At 40.3% G+C, this 14,841-nt stretch overlaps 1 protein-coding gene across 1 annotated transcript; it reads right to left on the reverse strand.

Moving 5' to 3' along the window:
- Positions 1-966: 966 nt before the first annotated feature.
- On the reverse strand, positions 967-7,249 carry irx2a (iroquois homeobox 2a). The gene is made up of 3 exons (XM_082550414.1): positions 6,387-7,249; positions 4,611-5,016; positions 967-3,918 (listed from the first exon to the last, which is right to left on the reverse strand). The coding sequence occupies exons 1-3, from the start codon at positions 6,624-6,626 to the stop codon at positions 3,029-3,031; spliced, it is 1,536 nt and encodes a 511-aa protein (XP_082406540.1). The 5' UTR covers positions 6,627-7,249; the 3' UTR covers positions 967-3,028.
- Positions 7,250-14,841: the final 7,592 nt, after the last annotated feature.

Genomic DNA, 14,841 nt, shown 5'->3' on the forward strand with positions numbered 1-14,841 from the left:
GAGTGTAACACTATTTACTCTTTGAGCAAAGTATGCATTTATGTCACAAAGACTTGTTTTAACTTAAAAGGTGGTCTAAGTGAGTTAAGGTAGGTTTACCCTCCACTGCTCCCTTGGTAGCAGCTAAATATTACGTCGTTGGTATGGGGAGGGGTGGGGGTCCCATGACATTTGGACTGCTCCAAAGCACAAATTCAACTGGAAAATGAAGGATTAGCTTTTAGTCTAGCTGGGAGCAATGATGGAGGCCTCTTCTTGGAGGATGTCAATATTGTATATTTGAGTATTTCATACCTTATATCACAATAAGGTGAAAAAATATTTAAATTAATAATTAGAATAATAATAATAATAACTAAAGACTACCTTTTTTCTTTCTAATTTGTTCAGTTAGCTGTGTGATATAATATCCAGCCATGATGAAAAGCAGTGAAAAGCCTGTCCGATTAGGGCCCATCACACAGCCCATTGGAGCTGGCAGATGCTTAGATAGACTTTTATGGATTGCTCAATGCCGTGCTGTAATGAAGCAGGCAGTGCTGACCCATCCTGAACCAGGCTAAAAAGCTCCAGGGACGGCCCCGCTGGGAGCCCATAATGCCCGATGCGTCCCACGGCTGTATTAATCACACTGAAAAATAAATGTGTGGCAGGGAGAGGGGAGCTGGGAGAAAAATGAAATAAAATAAGCATCTCGTTTATCCCCATCAAGGTCCTGAATATGTGACCGAGGGAGATCCCCTGACCAGACGCTTTAAAAGAAAATGATTGTCCATTTAGAAAGAATGGATTGTGCAATCTGTGAGAACTCATAATCTTCATGAAAAGTGAGATTCATCAAACATCTCCCATCTGCAACTGACAAAACAAAAGAATAATGAGCAGAAAGAATAAAAAAAAAGGAATAAAAAATGCAACAGGGTTAAACAGTGTTATGACTAAAAGAAAGACTGCCAAAGATGAATGTAATAGTTGGGAAAACAGTTTAATATTTTCTCATTTGAATAATGGATATAATACCCCACCAGTATATCTTTACCAGCGAGTTTTGATTTTATTTACATTCAAAGATATAAATTAGTAAAAGTACTCCTGATAACAAGATTGGGTCGCCTTTTTCCCAAATGCGTTTCAAATAAAAACCGTCCATAATATATATATATATATATATGTATGTATATATATTTACAAAACAAACGGACGATGTCAGTTTCCCATTTTTGCAATACAACTTGCATAAATTATAGGCATCGTTTCGCCATCCTTTTAAAAAAATAAATATCAAATGTAGGCTATTCCACTTTGAAGTCCTCAAGTTCACTTCAGTTCAATTCGGTCCACTTTGCGTCCCCAAGACACCTCGGTTTCAGGCCAAATTTTAGTTTTTATTTTCACACGTAAATATATACTGAAATAATATAACGTGGCAAATAAGCAAACTAGAGGAACCTGAGAAATAACATGTAAATCACATATAATGGGAGATCGGTTTCAAACCAGCATATGTAATTGTCGTCCAAATTGCCTCAAACAGAACGGCGGAAATAATACAATAACATTCTGACAAACGTGAGCTGAAGAAAAAGTCCCAGTCTGCGTGGGGCTTAGAAAGCGGTAGCAGCTGTCATTCCGACTAAATGGTGGCACCAGATCCGATTTGGAGTAAAGGTTATGTGGGTTAAAACGTGAGGCTAAGGGGTGGCGTCCTTTGTCGTTTTATAGTCAAAGCAATTGTGACACCTACCTGCAGACCATGGAAATTAAAAAAAAGTCCCACACGATCAAATGATCAATTTCGTCCACCACCACAGAAAACATGAACAAAAACACCTCTATACTGCAAGTTCTCATTAAAAATGAGGGGGGGGGGGGGGGGGGTCTCTGCTTATACTGCTACTAAAACGTCCTTAAGCTATTCGTCGGCATGTAGGGAAAGCTTTAAATGTGCGCAAGGAAAGTAACCACCACAGCTACCTAAGTGACATTTGAAAACGTGAAGTTCCACGATGACTGCACACAGCAAACAAACTCATTTGTTTGCTTTTGGCTGACTCTGTGTAATTAGAATTATTCCAGGTTGAAAGATAAGGTCTTGGGCCCGCTGCGCGCGCGCGCACACACAGGAAGCATTAAAAATAGGATTCCTGCTCAAAACTATGGCAACATTTTGTCTGCTTATTGGATTCACAGGGTGCCTACTGTGTGTGTGTGTGTGTGTGTGTGTGTGTGTGTGTGTGTGTGTGTGTGTGTGTGTGCGCGCGCGCCCGCGCGTGTCTGAGCGCATGGATAAGCTTATTTCAGGCCCGTCCTTCATAGTGTTGTTTTAATGTGTATCTGTAGACGCGATCTTGTAAGTTTTGTTTGCAATTGGCTTGTATGTTATATCCCTACTGCATTGTAAGGCAAGATTGTTGCAAATAGAAACCCCGTCACCGGATTCTTATGATCCCGTGGGATCATCGGAAAGATCAAAATATGCGTAGTTTTTTTTTCTTTTTTAAGGACTGGTAGGCAATTATAAATTGATTACTCCGGGAGATTACTGCAATGAAAACGAATAACAGGCCATAGTGCGCGTTCATTTCCTTACTGCGCTGAAAAATGTCCAACTTAATAAATCATTTAGTCTCATATTCAGTCCTAAAATGTACTCTTCTTAGCACAAATGAAAAATCACGTCGTGTTAGCTGTTTCTTGTAAAAGATCGCTTGAATATGAAGGCTTCAATTTGTTCTGTTTTGGTGCTATTTGTTTTTTTTGTTTTTGTTTTTTTCTTTCCCGAAACAAGGCTAAAGAGTTCAGATCATGCTTTGGTGTCATTGCAGTGACACATGGAAGTGAAAAAGAAAATCAGTTAGTTTGCATTGGAAACAAGTGAGCTCATTTTACCTCCAGCGTGGCGCCATTTCCTTACAGGGTTGAATTAAAATACAAATTTAGGACTCAACACTAGATTAAATAAGTTTTCATAAGTTAGTCTCTCTCTTTTTTTTTAATTATTATGATTTTTTTTTTACCGCGTCATATTTTACGTACCTTTCTTTGCTTCTAAATTTGCGGTTCTGAAATGCTGTTGCTGCTGCTCAACAACAATCTGGTTTGGATTATTTTTAACGAGGGGAGAGTCTGGCCTGTGTTTGGGGTTTGTGCTGGCCTCCAGAGCCTGCTGAGAAGAACTGAGACCCTCGTTTGCAGCAGCAGCGGCAGCGGCGGCGGCGGCAGCAGCCAGACTCACTCCAGATGAATTAGTGTACCGCAGGATCCCTTGACCCTGCAGGGGGCTGAAGTTGCCATAGTTTGTGTAATTGCTATAAAAGGGTGAAGTGTAATAAATAGGTCTTCCGAGGATGGAGGGGGGCGGGTAGAGGGAGGGCGAACTGGCAGCCGGGGAGGCTGCGGAAGGCGTTGGGGAAGTGAGAAGTCCACCGCTGGAGGAGGGGCAATTTGGTTGCCCAGTTGACTGCCCCAGTTGCTGTTGCTGATGTTGGTGCTTTTGGTCCGAGGTAGCAATTTCCGCCAGCGACCACAATTTGGGTTTGACCGTGGGGTTAGGAGGCGCTCCCGAAGAAGGCCTGTTGTCAAGGCATGAGGAGGATTTATTGGTGTTAATATTGTTGCTACTGACGAGGCTCCGTGCTAAATCCTCGCGTTGGCTGTGGAGGTGGTGGAGATGGTGGAGGTGGTGGTGGTGGTGGTGATGGTGATGACTGAGAACTGGAGCTTCTACTCCGGTCAGTGGCGATGACGTGACGGGTTTAGGTGAAAGCTGAGCCCGCTGGTCGCGGTTTGGGTCCTCGCCGTCCTCTTCGCATTTGTCGCCGGCTTGTTCCGAGCCAAGCTCGCCCACACAGACCTTCTCCCCGTCTGACTCTGCCGAGCAGGAGTGGTCCGTCAGGGTGTCTACGTGCAAGCTGATGCCTAAGACGAGCATGCAAATAAATGGAAAAGGGTTAGAAATGTTAAAGAAAGTGAGAAAGTCTCAAAAGTAAACTGTATAAAACTTATAAAGTCCATTAATCGTTAATCCTTTACATCCAGCCTTACTTAAATAGTGGTACATGCATCATTTATAAAGTAGGCTGGATTTAATGTATATTTTATACCATAACAATTGTACTGTCTTTTTTCTTTTTCTTTTTTTACATAATCATGCACGTCGACGTTTTCATCGTAACAATATTAACAGTCTAGTTTTATTGAGACCACTTATGGCTACTGCTATGCTCGGTGTCTGCTTGCCAGTGACCTGTCATTAATCACGCTTAAGAAAATAAAATGTTCCTTCTAACAGGTCATTACGTGTAGCTTGAGTCTTAGAACCTCGTTTTTCATTAAAAATTGATATCAATCAACGTGGCTACCTAAATAGTTCGTGGACTCGACTGTCTTGCAAACACATTTTAATTTTAAAAATATATATATGTGTGTGTGTGTGTGTGTGTGTGTGTTAGAACTATAATTCACGTAACTGAGTTATAATTTCATCTCTTTGATATTTTGACATAAAGCAGCAGTGCAGCACATAACTTGTGAAGTAAATAAAATGGGCACCCCCTCCTTCCCATCCAACTCTGAATTGATCATGACCTGGTCGCCGGATAATACCCCACCTTCATCCTCCGCTGAAGCCTCGCTGTTATCCAGGGTTTTTTCTGAGCGCTCCACTTCTTTCCTCTCGCCGTCCCCGTCTTCTTCGTCCTCGTCTTCGCTCTTATTCCGGGGTGCCCATGTCATCTTATTCTCCTTCTTGAGCCTCCTCCGAGCGTTTGCGAACCAAGTAGAGACCTGCGTCAGGGTCATCTTGGTGATAATTGCCAGCATGATTTTTTCTCCTTTCGTCGGATACGGGTTCTTCCTGTGCTCCTGCAGCCAGGCCTTCAAGGTGGCCGTGGCGTCCCTGGTGGCATTTTTGCGGTAAGCCGGGTCGTTGAGCTGGAAGGGGTATCCTGGGCTCCCGTAAGGGGGATAACTCAACGCCCCGGCCATGCCTGTGGTGTGCGCGTCGTATGGAGAGGACTGGATAAAAGTTGGAGGAAAAAAGAAAGAAAGAAAAAGTCAAGAGCTGAGCTGAGTTAGACTGACATTAAAAAGAATTAAAAAAAAATTGACATTAATGTGGCTTGTACAAAGTGACTTATATTGAAAAACAATTTCCTATACGTTGGACATTACAAATTTATATGTATATATAAACTTTACATTTTGACGAATAATAATAAATGATAAGACAAAAATTACATCATAAGTAGCTATAACTGTACATGCTTTATTCAACAGTGTTTAAAAAAGTAGGCCTATAACCATTCCTTTTTGAAAAACGTGTCCAAACAAGTGAAAAATGACGGGACTCAAATATAAAAGTAGTACCAGATTTTATCTTCATTTTATATCAATTATATATTATAAAGTGATTTAAATATCGTCGCAGGATTTCGGAATGCAGTGGACTGTTTCATATAAACAAAGCATAAATAATAACTAATTGTTTAAGTATTATTGTTGTTATTGTTGTTATGGTTTAACCCACTTGTCGGGTTGAATCAAAAAGGACTAATTGTAAACAGGCATGCTGAACACATCGTGGGCAAAAGCAGGCCACAAAAAGCCGAGGAGTAATGGTTAACTAATGGTTAGGATCATTATCGGATTAACTAATAACAGGGTTCCCCTTTATATAGCAGTTAAGATAACAAAAAGGAAATTTTAATTTTCTTTAATCACCTATTAACCAACTCATTTCCTTTCAGTGGCTGCTTTTTGTTTATGGTGGCAGCTCCAATGTGTTAACATATCGTCTCTTTGCAGCATTAGAAATCCCATTAGCGAATCACTTGATGTGCACCTTTCCTAGAACGCTTGAGGTGCCCTGTGTCATTAACATTGCGAGTCATGCTTTTCGTGTTAAAATTTAGTTTATTTAACCAAGAATTATACCACCCCATCCATTCCTGATTTTAGTGCGAGGCTGATGAAGAAAAGGGTCATAGTTTGTGTTATATTCGATTTCTATGGCGCATAAAGTCGATGCTTAGAAGCCAGACGCTTAAAAGGCAATCCTAGGTATTCCATTTTATACAATTAACTGCGCAGGAAGTGTTAAGCGTCAATAAAGCCATTCCAATCTGCGGCTCACGATCAAAAATCCCATTTAAGCCAAGGGGGTCAAAGATTTTTATAGCGAGGACCCCTCTAGGAGGCCACCAGATATGAATGTATAGCACTCCATGGTAAAGTTCCGCAACTACTTTCTGTGGAGTGAATCATGACAAAAAAAAGAAAAGAAAACGCAAACCGATTTATCGGCGCTGTTCGCCTGCGACTTTAAAACGCCGACAATCGCCTTCTCGGAAGCTTTATCATAAAGAAACACAAAGAAGATGTTTTACCATGTACGATGGGAATCCCGTGGTTGGATCCGTGGAGTATGACAGTGGAGTGGAGAAGCCTGCACCGGCCGAAGCGGAGAAAGCAGCTGACCCGGGATATGGGCTGAAGGCTGAGCCAGACGACGACCTCGCCAAGTCTTCGTTCCGCGGGGCGGCCAAAGCCGAGGCCCCGTAAGCCGGACATGAATACAGCGCCAGAGAGCCCGGGGGCTGGTAGAGGTAACCCTGAGGATAGGACATTGGTGAGCACGCGTTAGGTCGCCGAATCCAAAAAGGGGGAGGAAAAAAAACGCACAAGGCGGCGGACAACAGCGGCCAAAATAATAAACAATCAACTCAATAATCAGCCGTGCAAACAGTCATCAGAGAGTGAAAATAAAAAAAGGCCTCCCTCCACTGCCCCCTTACTGGGAAAAACCCCCCGAAAGATCTGTTAAAGTGCCCACATAGAGGCAATGTGGCATGCGTCTTGATCCCCTAGCGTCCGATGTTTTTAGTACGCAGCACTATGAAGTGAGGAGTTAGGAGGGAACGAGCCAGTGGAGTTTCAGACACACAGAGCATTGGGGGAAACAGGAGCTGTCACTCCGGCTCATCTGAATATCCCATCCCCGCCCCCTTTCTGTCTGATAGAAATGGAGCCTCGGAACATAACCAAAGAATCCACACGGCAAATCGTAGCGTCCGTCCGTCCTATGAATAGACGTTTGACTTGGAATGAGGCTATTTAAAACTTTTTTTTCACCCCCTTAGTATCAGACATATCCTCCAACTAAATGTTATAGTGATCCCAAATTATTAAGTCCAAGCCTTGCAGTTATAGCTCATTTTCCATTTGTTTCAAGAGAAATTCACCATGATTATACAGTCGACTCGCAACGTCCGTTTCAGTTTCATTATTTCAAAAACGGTTAAATCCAATTTAATTGGCTTCTTAGGCTGAGTATTTTTGCAGCACATGACATGCGCAGAAAGGGCGGTGAAATAAAAGTTCATCTGTTTTACTGACAGTACTTTTTTTCTTGTCGTTTTATTTTGCTTTAAAACTAAGTTGACTGTGGTACACGGTGTCTGTGTGATTAAATCCAATCCAATAACAACGGAAAGGCTGAGGAGGGAGATCGAACAGGAGCGAGAGTATAAAATGGCCAATGCTCTCCACTTGCAGCTGGTTATTTTGCCTGTAGTTCACAAACCGACACATCCATGAACGTATGTGTACTCCGATATGTAGGCGCTCCTCACGCAGTGCGCGCTCTGGCCTGCGGGAGGCGTACACCGCTCCCGAAGTTTCACTACTTAGCGCATCTACATGGCCTCCGCTTATTATTACAATTTCATTCATCACCAGTAATTACATAGGAGGTTGTGGTCTGTTGTCGCTTCATCAAGGGCGGTGTTTCCTCTATGCAGACACCAAGATTAACCACCAACTCCAACCAAGCTTGTTTACTTGGTCAGTGCGTTTGGATGCTCACCTGTACGCGTTGTAGTATATCTGTGTGCACTTAGGTCTGTCTTCTTGCTAATTAATGCATAGTCATTTGTGATTACACGCATTATGACCTCTGTTGGAGAAAAGAGATACAACACGCCGTGGCGACAACCTGAAACCAGTTTTGGAACAGACAGTCGAGGTGGCAGCTGTTGGCGGAAAAAAAGTGTAGCCTGGATTGGTTCAAATGAATGTGTATTCATCTAATAAGTTACTTATTTCTTCGCTGCATTGTGTTGTAAAAACAGTCTGTTCTGGGGGCATAATAACTGGGAAATAGTGATGTTTTGTGATCTGTTTGTGCATTTATATGGGCATCAGTTTAACTTATTTCACTTGTACTAATTCGTCTATAACAGGTGGCCTGTTAGCATGTGAATAATTTATATATAGGCCTCACACCTAATTAACATAAAATCTAATGTAAAAGAAGTAAATTTTGATTAATACTATATATGTGGATATTACTACTACTGGTACTACTACCAATACTAATAAAAATAATAACAACTATCTGTTATAAATTACTCAAAGTGTCCATATATTTAATCATTAAACATATTTTTTTTAAAGAAAAAAGTGAACAAATCAATCACTTACACATAGTGTTGCCCAAAATGTGTATTTTCACATTTTAATACTGTTTATAACACCATATAACTATACCGTTACATACAGTTATAGCATAAGGCAGGCAATTTACCATTTGTTGATTTTAACCACATGCTGTATTACTCTCATTTTTTTTCAACAGAAATTTACATTTGATTATTCTTAAAATCGACACGACCTAACATTGTTGTCCTAAAATTCCATAGTAGCTGGACCTCTAGAACACTTTTTAAAAACTCTGTTCCCGGAAATACATACAAAATAAGAGTAATATAAGTAAAGTTTTACTATAGGTACCTTTTTAAATTGTTTTATTGTTTGACAAAGATATATATTGTTTAATAGATTACAGAACTACAGATTATTTACTACATCCTTAATTATTTCATGATCTATGTGAATTTTACAGAACGGCTTGTGTTTTTTTCTGCACATGCAGTTGGTTTCCATGTTTCAGGCAGGAGTAATCAATCGCAGAAGAGTAAATGAGTGCTCTCAAAATAGATCGGGTCAAGATATTATTGACCGGGAGTACTGAGTGGCCCACACCAGGGGGCACTGTCTCCTCTACACACAGGGCATGGGCTAACTGTTAGTACTGTACCAACAAGTGTGTATATGTATGCATGGTCTGTGAGGCTTTATATCTGAAGGCATATACGATGGTTAAATTATATGCACGTGCATCTAAATTGTAAATGCAAGTCTGTGTCTATTTGGTATTGTGAAAGTACACCTGTTATAGCTGGTTAAAGTGCATAAGTTTGTGTGTCTGTGAGAGTGTGTGTGTCTATGTGGGCGCATGTTAAACTCCACAGTAGTGCATTCCAGGTTTCAGTTTCAGAAAGGCTCCAAAGATATTTTAGTCCCAACTTGATAAAGATACAGGAGATGGGAATGAAATGATTGACACATAGACAGAGCGATGAGGTAGACAGAGACAGGCAGAGAAAGACCTTATAGATCCAACAGAAATTAAAGTAGTGAAGAGGAACAGAAAAGCATGAGGTCAGACAGAAGCAGAGAGGAAAATGATGTGGACCTTTCAATATGAACTGAACACATCGCCAGTTTACTTGACTCCATTATAAAAGTACCTGAACACCATTTCCACGGACCATATACATTATTTCAAATTATTTGCATTGCTGTGATGCCGAGACCTGTGCTATCTTTACTTTTATTAATAATTACAAAAGCATAATACACAAAAAATATGTTTTGTGTTTCTTTTTATTATTCAATACCTTTTTATAAAAAAAAAATAGACTTCAGGCCTAACTAACTGATGCTTTTGCAAATGATTGTTTAAAGGCTAAAAGTAGCTGTATTGTCTCTGCTCACTGATGATAGCCTAATATCAGGTGATATTTTATAAGAAATCTTCTCTTCCCTTATGAATAAAAGAAACAATTATTGATTTCCTCTCTCCCAGTATTTCCCCTCAACAAAATTTACCTTTAAATAACAATGAAGTGGCAGAGTTACTTGTAACAATGATTACCAGCAGCTAATTCTTTTCATAGAGTAAATTGCTCAGAGTTAAACTAAATAGCTAAAGGATAAAGCCTTTATGTCATGATATTTGTTCTCAACACAAATGACTAAATTAATATTGATTTCTAATTTTTCATACACTCTTGAACCTCTGGGATATGGCTGCTGTAAACTTTATTTGTATGGTGCGCAATGAAAGCAACTATTGAGGCTTGTGTTCACTAATTGTGTACATTTAGGGGAAGAGTTAGCTGCAGCTGGATAAATGAAGAAATATGGATGTATCTCCTTTACTGTAATTATCCGTAGCTCTAGGTGCATGGCAAGAGCTAGAAATGGACTTGTTATGTAGTCATATTGAGCTGATGTAAAATCAATTGAGTCTGGAATATAGCAGAATGATTAAAGGCAGAGTGCACTGAGTTTGTCCTCCCTGAAAAGCAGCTTTTGTCTTGTGGTCTGTCTCTTTTGGACTCATACTGGTGATTTTGTACTTTGGGCAGTCATTGTTGCTCATCTAATCTTGTGTCATTAAAAAAAAAACAGCGTAATATGCTCTAACAACATTTATAATCCCAAATTTAGAAACACGTTAAAAAAGCTCAAAATATTTTATTCTCTGTGGGCTGGAGAAAGAATGTATAGTATCCCAAGCTTGCACAAAGTACAGCATATGTGTGTTTTTTATGCTCATGTTTGTGCGTGGGTGTGCACAGGAAAGCAGAAAAACTGCATTGTGATCTTTCCTTGAGCAACTTAGTTAGCTGAGCAGACTTGAGCTTTATGTGATCAAAACAACTCCTCAAAACTCCCGAGATCAGTTTGAAAAAAAAACAACCCAAAAAATGACAAAAAACCAAAATGCTGAAGTACACGACTTTGTTTATCTGTCAGTGTGTCACAATTGTTGAATTTTGATGCGCTACTACAGTTCGTCTCGTTCCCTTTTTCTTTTTGTACATTGAGGGGGAGGGGTCAGTAAGGGAGGGGGCAACTCATGGCTGATGTGAGGGGTTGGGTGGCAGGCTGGCGACAGGCCGTCGTCTCTCTCCCCGCCTGGCATCTGCCCACTGCTGCCAACCCTCTTCTAATCAGCAGCCGTCCATGTGCTTGGCAGCAAAGGGGGTTTCAAATCAGACCCTCGCCCCGAGTTAAAAACCCTAAGCCCTATCACTTTGTAAACGGGTACCTTTAGGGTGACTGAAACAGGGACGCCTCTGATGTGCTGAAGTGGAGAACATCGGTTGCCACGTTGCTTCAAATACATTATGCTGCTAGCGCTGTTGTTGCTGTTCTTCTTGTTTATAAGAAACTAAATCAGTAGAAAGCTCTTTCTTTATAGGTTTGATTTGTCTGACATGCTGCTAACTGACATGCATGTTGGAGGAAACTGTTCTCAGGCAGGAAAAGTGAAGAAGTAAACCGATGGGCTTGAAGTGTAATTCCTCCTGAAAAAAAGAGAAAGAAAAGCAGGGAAACAACAACTGTGCTTGTACTGAAACACAAGTCTTTATTTTGCTTTTATTTTGACATGCTGTCTGAGTTAGTAAGACATGTCGAACAATGCGGCTGCTATCTAATTCATGGGGAAAATGCCTCCCAAGTGCTGTGCTGCAAACTGCAAGAATAGAGGTTCTTCACTAAACACTGTCTCACCAATTCAGAATATTCAACATGAAGTAGTATACGACACAGAGTAGAATTTAAACAAGTCACACGATGATTAAACCAAAACTGTTAGATATGAAAGTCTTCTTACTATTTCCATTTTACAAATGATCATTTCAGAGTATGTTATGTGGTCTATAAAGCGTAAAGCTACAGGGCTCATTCATCTGCAGGCTGGGGGATTTAGGTGGAATGGCTTTTGGCTTCAGAAGTAACAAACACAAAGAATGGGCTATGTGGAAGAGGAAGAAGAAAAAAAAAGAATCCACAAATTATAGGAATTATGTGCAGCATGGGTTTCAAACACACACACATCCAGACAGACTGATTGATGAACGAAATGAGTTGCCGAAAATCAAAGGGGGAAATAAAGGGAGACACAAAGGGGGAACAATTTGAAATGGACTAACCCTCTCCAGTGGCTCTGTAGCCAAGGGTCGGGCAGATAGGGTTGCCTAGAAAGAGTCTGCTGACAGCCAGTGTCACTGGGCTTTGTAATCATTGTGCTGGACCTGATAGGGTTACTAACGGCTAATCCAGGCTGACCTTGGTTAGGTGCCCTGATTGAGGATGGCTTTGTACAGTTGGGACAGCTAACAGTATGACGGTGATGCTGACATATAATGTCTGCGTGGGGACTTGCCACCACAGCTCTTTTGTTGTGCTATCAAGTTGCAAGTCCCAGTTACACACACACACACAGACACACACACAAATGTTTTTCTTTGTTTTTTTTGTTTCTCTGGGTGGAAGAAAGGTGGCATTTAAGTTGTCACAGGGGAGAAGGTGAATTTGTATCTCAAAGTTCACGAGGTCAACTCTTGTGTTGGATGGTTTTTGCATGACAAGTCCAACTGCGAGGAAAATTTTTGTTGTTGCCACGTAATTTGCGTGTCTGAGGTGGACATTATGAAAACATCGCCACCCATCTGTGACGTTTCTGCAGGAGTATCTCTGAGACATCCCCAGATAGATACAGCATTTTCTGTCCACAGAAAGAGCAAGAAAAGGAAGCGACATTTTGTATTAGGAGAAGGGAAAAGGAACTTGTATAACTCTGCTTTGGTGGCAACAACACGAGAAAGTGACTTTTACATAAAATTGCATGCATTTTTTTTACAGTCACCAAAATTTTATGTTGAATAAAAACACATATGAGTGATGCTAGATTAAAAACTTTTCAAAATATTCTTCATGTATAACCTTGCTGCCAACTGAATCTGTGCTTGTGTAAAATAGATGTAATGTAATCTAATAAGACTGGAAGAAAACTCCAATTAATCTTAAACAACATACACACATCACACACATCCACAAGCATCCATTTCACACACAGAGACACAAAAAAAAACTCAGGCACACACACACAAACATACACACCTTCAGGCTCCAACTGGTGTGAAGGCAGGGGAGAGAAGGCATCCTTGCCTTTCTTCCTGCCAGGGAGAGCTGTAAACGGGAATGGGATTCCCATCCCCTGGAGCCTGCTACTAATCCACAACAGGCCCACTGCTGGATTACTGGGGACATCAGCTGACATGCCAGCTAGAGCACACACACGCACAAGCAGGACTACAAACTAATATGCACGCTCACCTATACACACATAACTAAGAGACACACATCAGTGCATGAATACATGTGTGCCAACAATGCAATATGTACAGCATACACTCGCATGCATAGACAGTGGTACATGTACACACATAATCAAGACCTGGAATGCAGCTCATGGCTTTAATACATTGGCAGGACAATATACAGATTGCCATATTTCTGCAGTCAGGAATTGGCAGTAATGGCTAAGTCTGTCCTCTATTGTCCCTGCTAGTCTGGTTGTGCATTTACGTATATGTTTGTGGAGTCCCCCACCTTGTAATTATACACATCCATCCTACATTAGGTATGGTCATAGCGATTGTGAGTCCTCGGACTATTTTTGAACAAAGCAGAATTTTAAAGCTATGATTTTGAAATAGTAATTCACCAGATATGTATTTAGCATCTCCTGTCTTCACAACCAGAAAGAGAAATTTGATCTGTCCAAGTAACTGCATCTGGAAATCAAATTTAGAAGCTTGGTCAGGGACAAAATTTATTGTTGGTGGTCAGTAGTTCATTCTGCTTATAGCAATCAACCAGAAACATTATGTATAGCCACAGTTAAACACTGTAACTCTGTTTCACCGCTTCATAAAAGAGATAAATTAGTTCAGTAGTGTAGGAATAACCTTTCTCAATCTAAAACTGCAAAGAAATTGGGGATTTTGTTATATGTGGTGAGAATATGAGCTCCAGGCTCTCAGATGGCACTGTATTTAAAACATATATACTTCATATATGGCTTAAATTAATTAAGGATCATGAAAACTTTTGAAAATCATTGCGATTGTTCACAGTGTCGCTCATTTACAAAGAACTGTGGATTAATTTTGGTCTAAAGAATCACAATTCAACATTCTGGGGTAATTTGGATTGATTTTGGTCATGCATTCCAAATGTCGAATTCAAAAGCCAGTACTTGTGGTTATACTGGGGAACATGGCATGAGTAACTTGCACTTCTATTACAATACTAACTATTGCCATATTAAAACACAACAATGCAACAAAGTGTAATTTGATCTTGCCTGCTATGTCTGCTGTTAATGTAACAAAGAGATGCTGGACAGAAATGATCAAATGCAGTCTAAATCTCCAGAACTCAAAAAATTGAACCAAAGTCCCCCATAAATTATGGATATGTGTGATGCTGTGGTTCACCATGTTTTCTTATTTCTTTTTTTGTTATCATAATAGTATATTTAGGAGTTATAATACTATGAACAGTCTTGGTTACTTAAAAAAAAAATGAGCATACACAGTGAGAGAACTGCTAGAAATTATAAGCTCCAACATAGAAATAAGCTGCAATGTATTTCAGTGTAGTCAGGTAAATCTCAGCCACTGATTAGGTCAAGCGTGGTGGCAGTATTTGTGGTAAACACTGTTCCGCTCTGGGGGCTAAACGTTTGTGTCAGTAAAGAATAATTACACCTTTCGACACTGTATCTATCATGTTAATCTCAGTCCACAGCAGTCACTTTATTTTCTCATTTGTTTAATAGCTCACTAGCAGCTTTATTGTTTCAAAGTGCTCAATAGTAAACCTGTAAATTCTCTGTTCAACATTTGCCCCTGTGGC

The sequence above is a fragment of the Aulonocara stuartgranti genome (assembly GCF_965226115.1).
Source record: "Aulonocara stuartgranti genome assembly, chromosome: 11".
Classification (NCBI taxonomy): Eukaryota; Metazoa; Chordata; class Actinopteri; order Cichliformes; family Cichlidae; genus Aulonocara; species Aulonocara stuartgranti.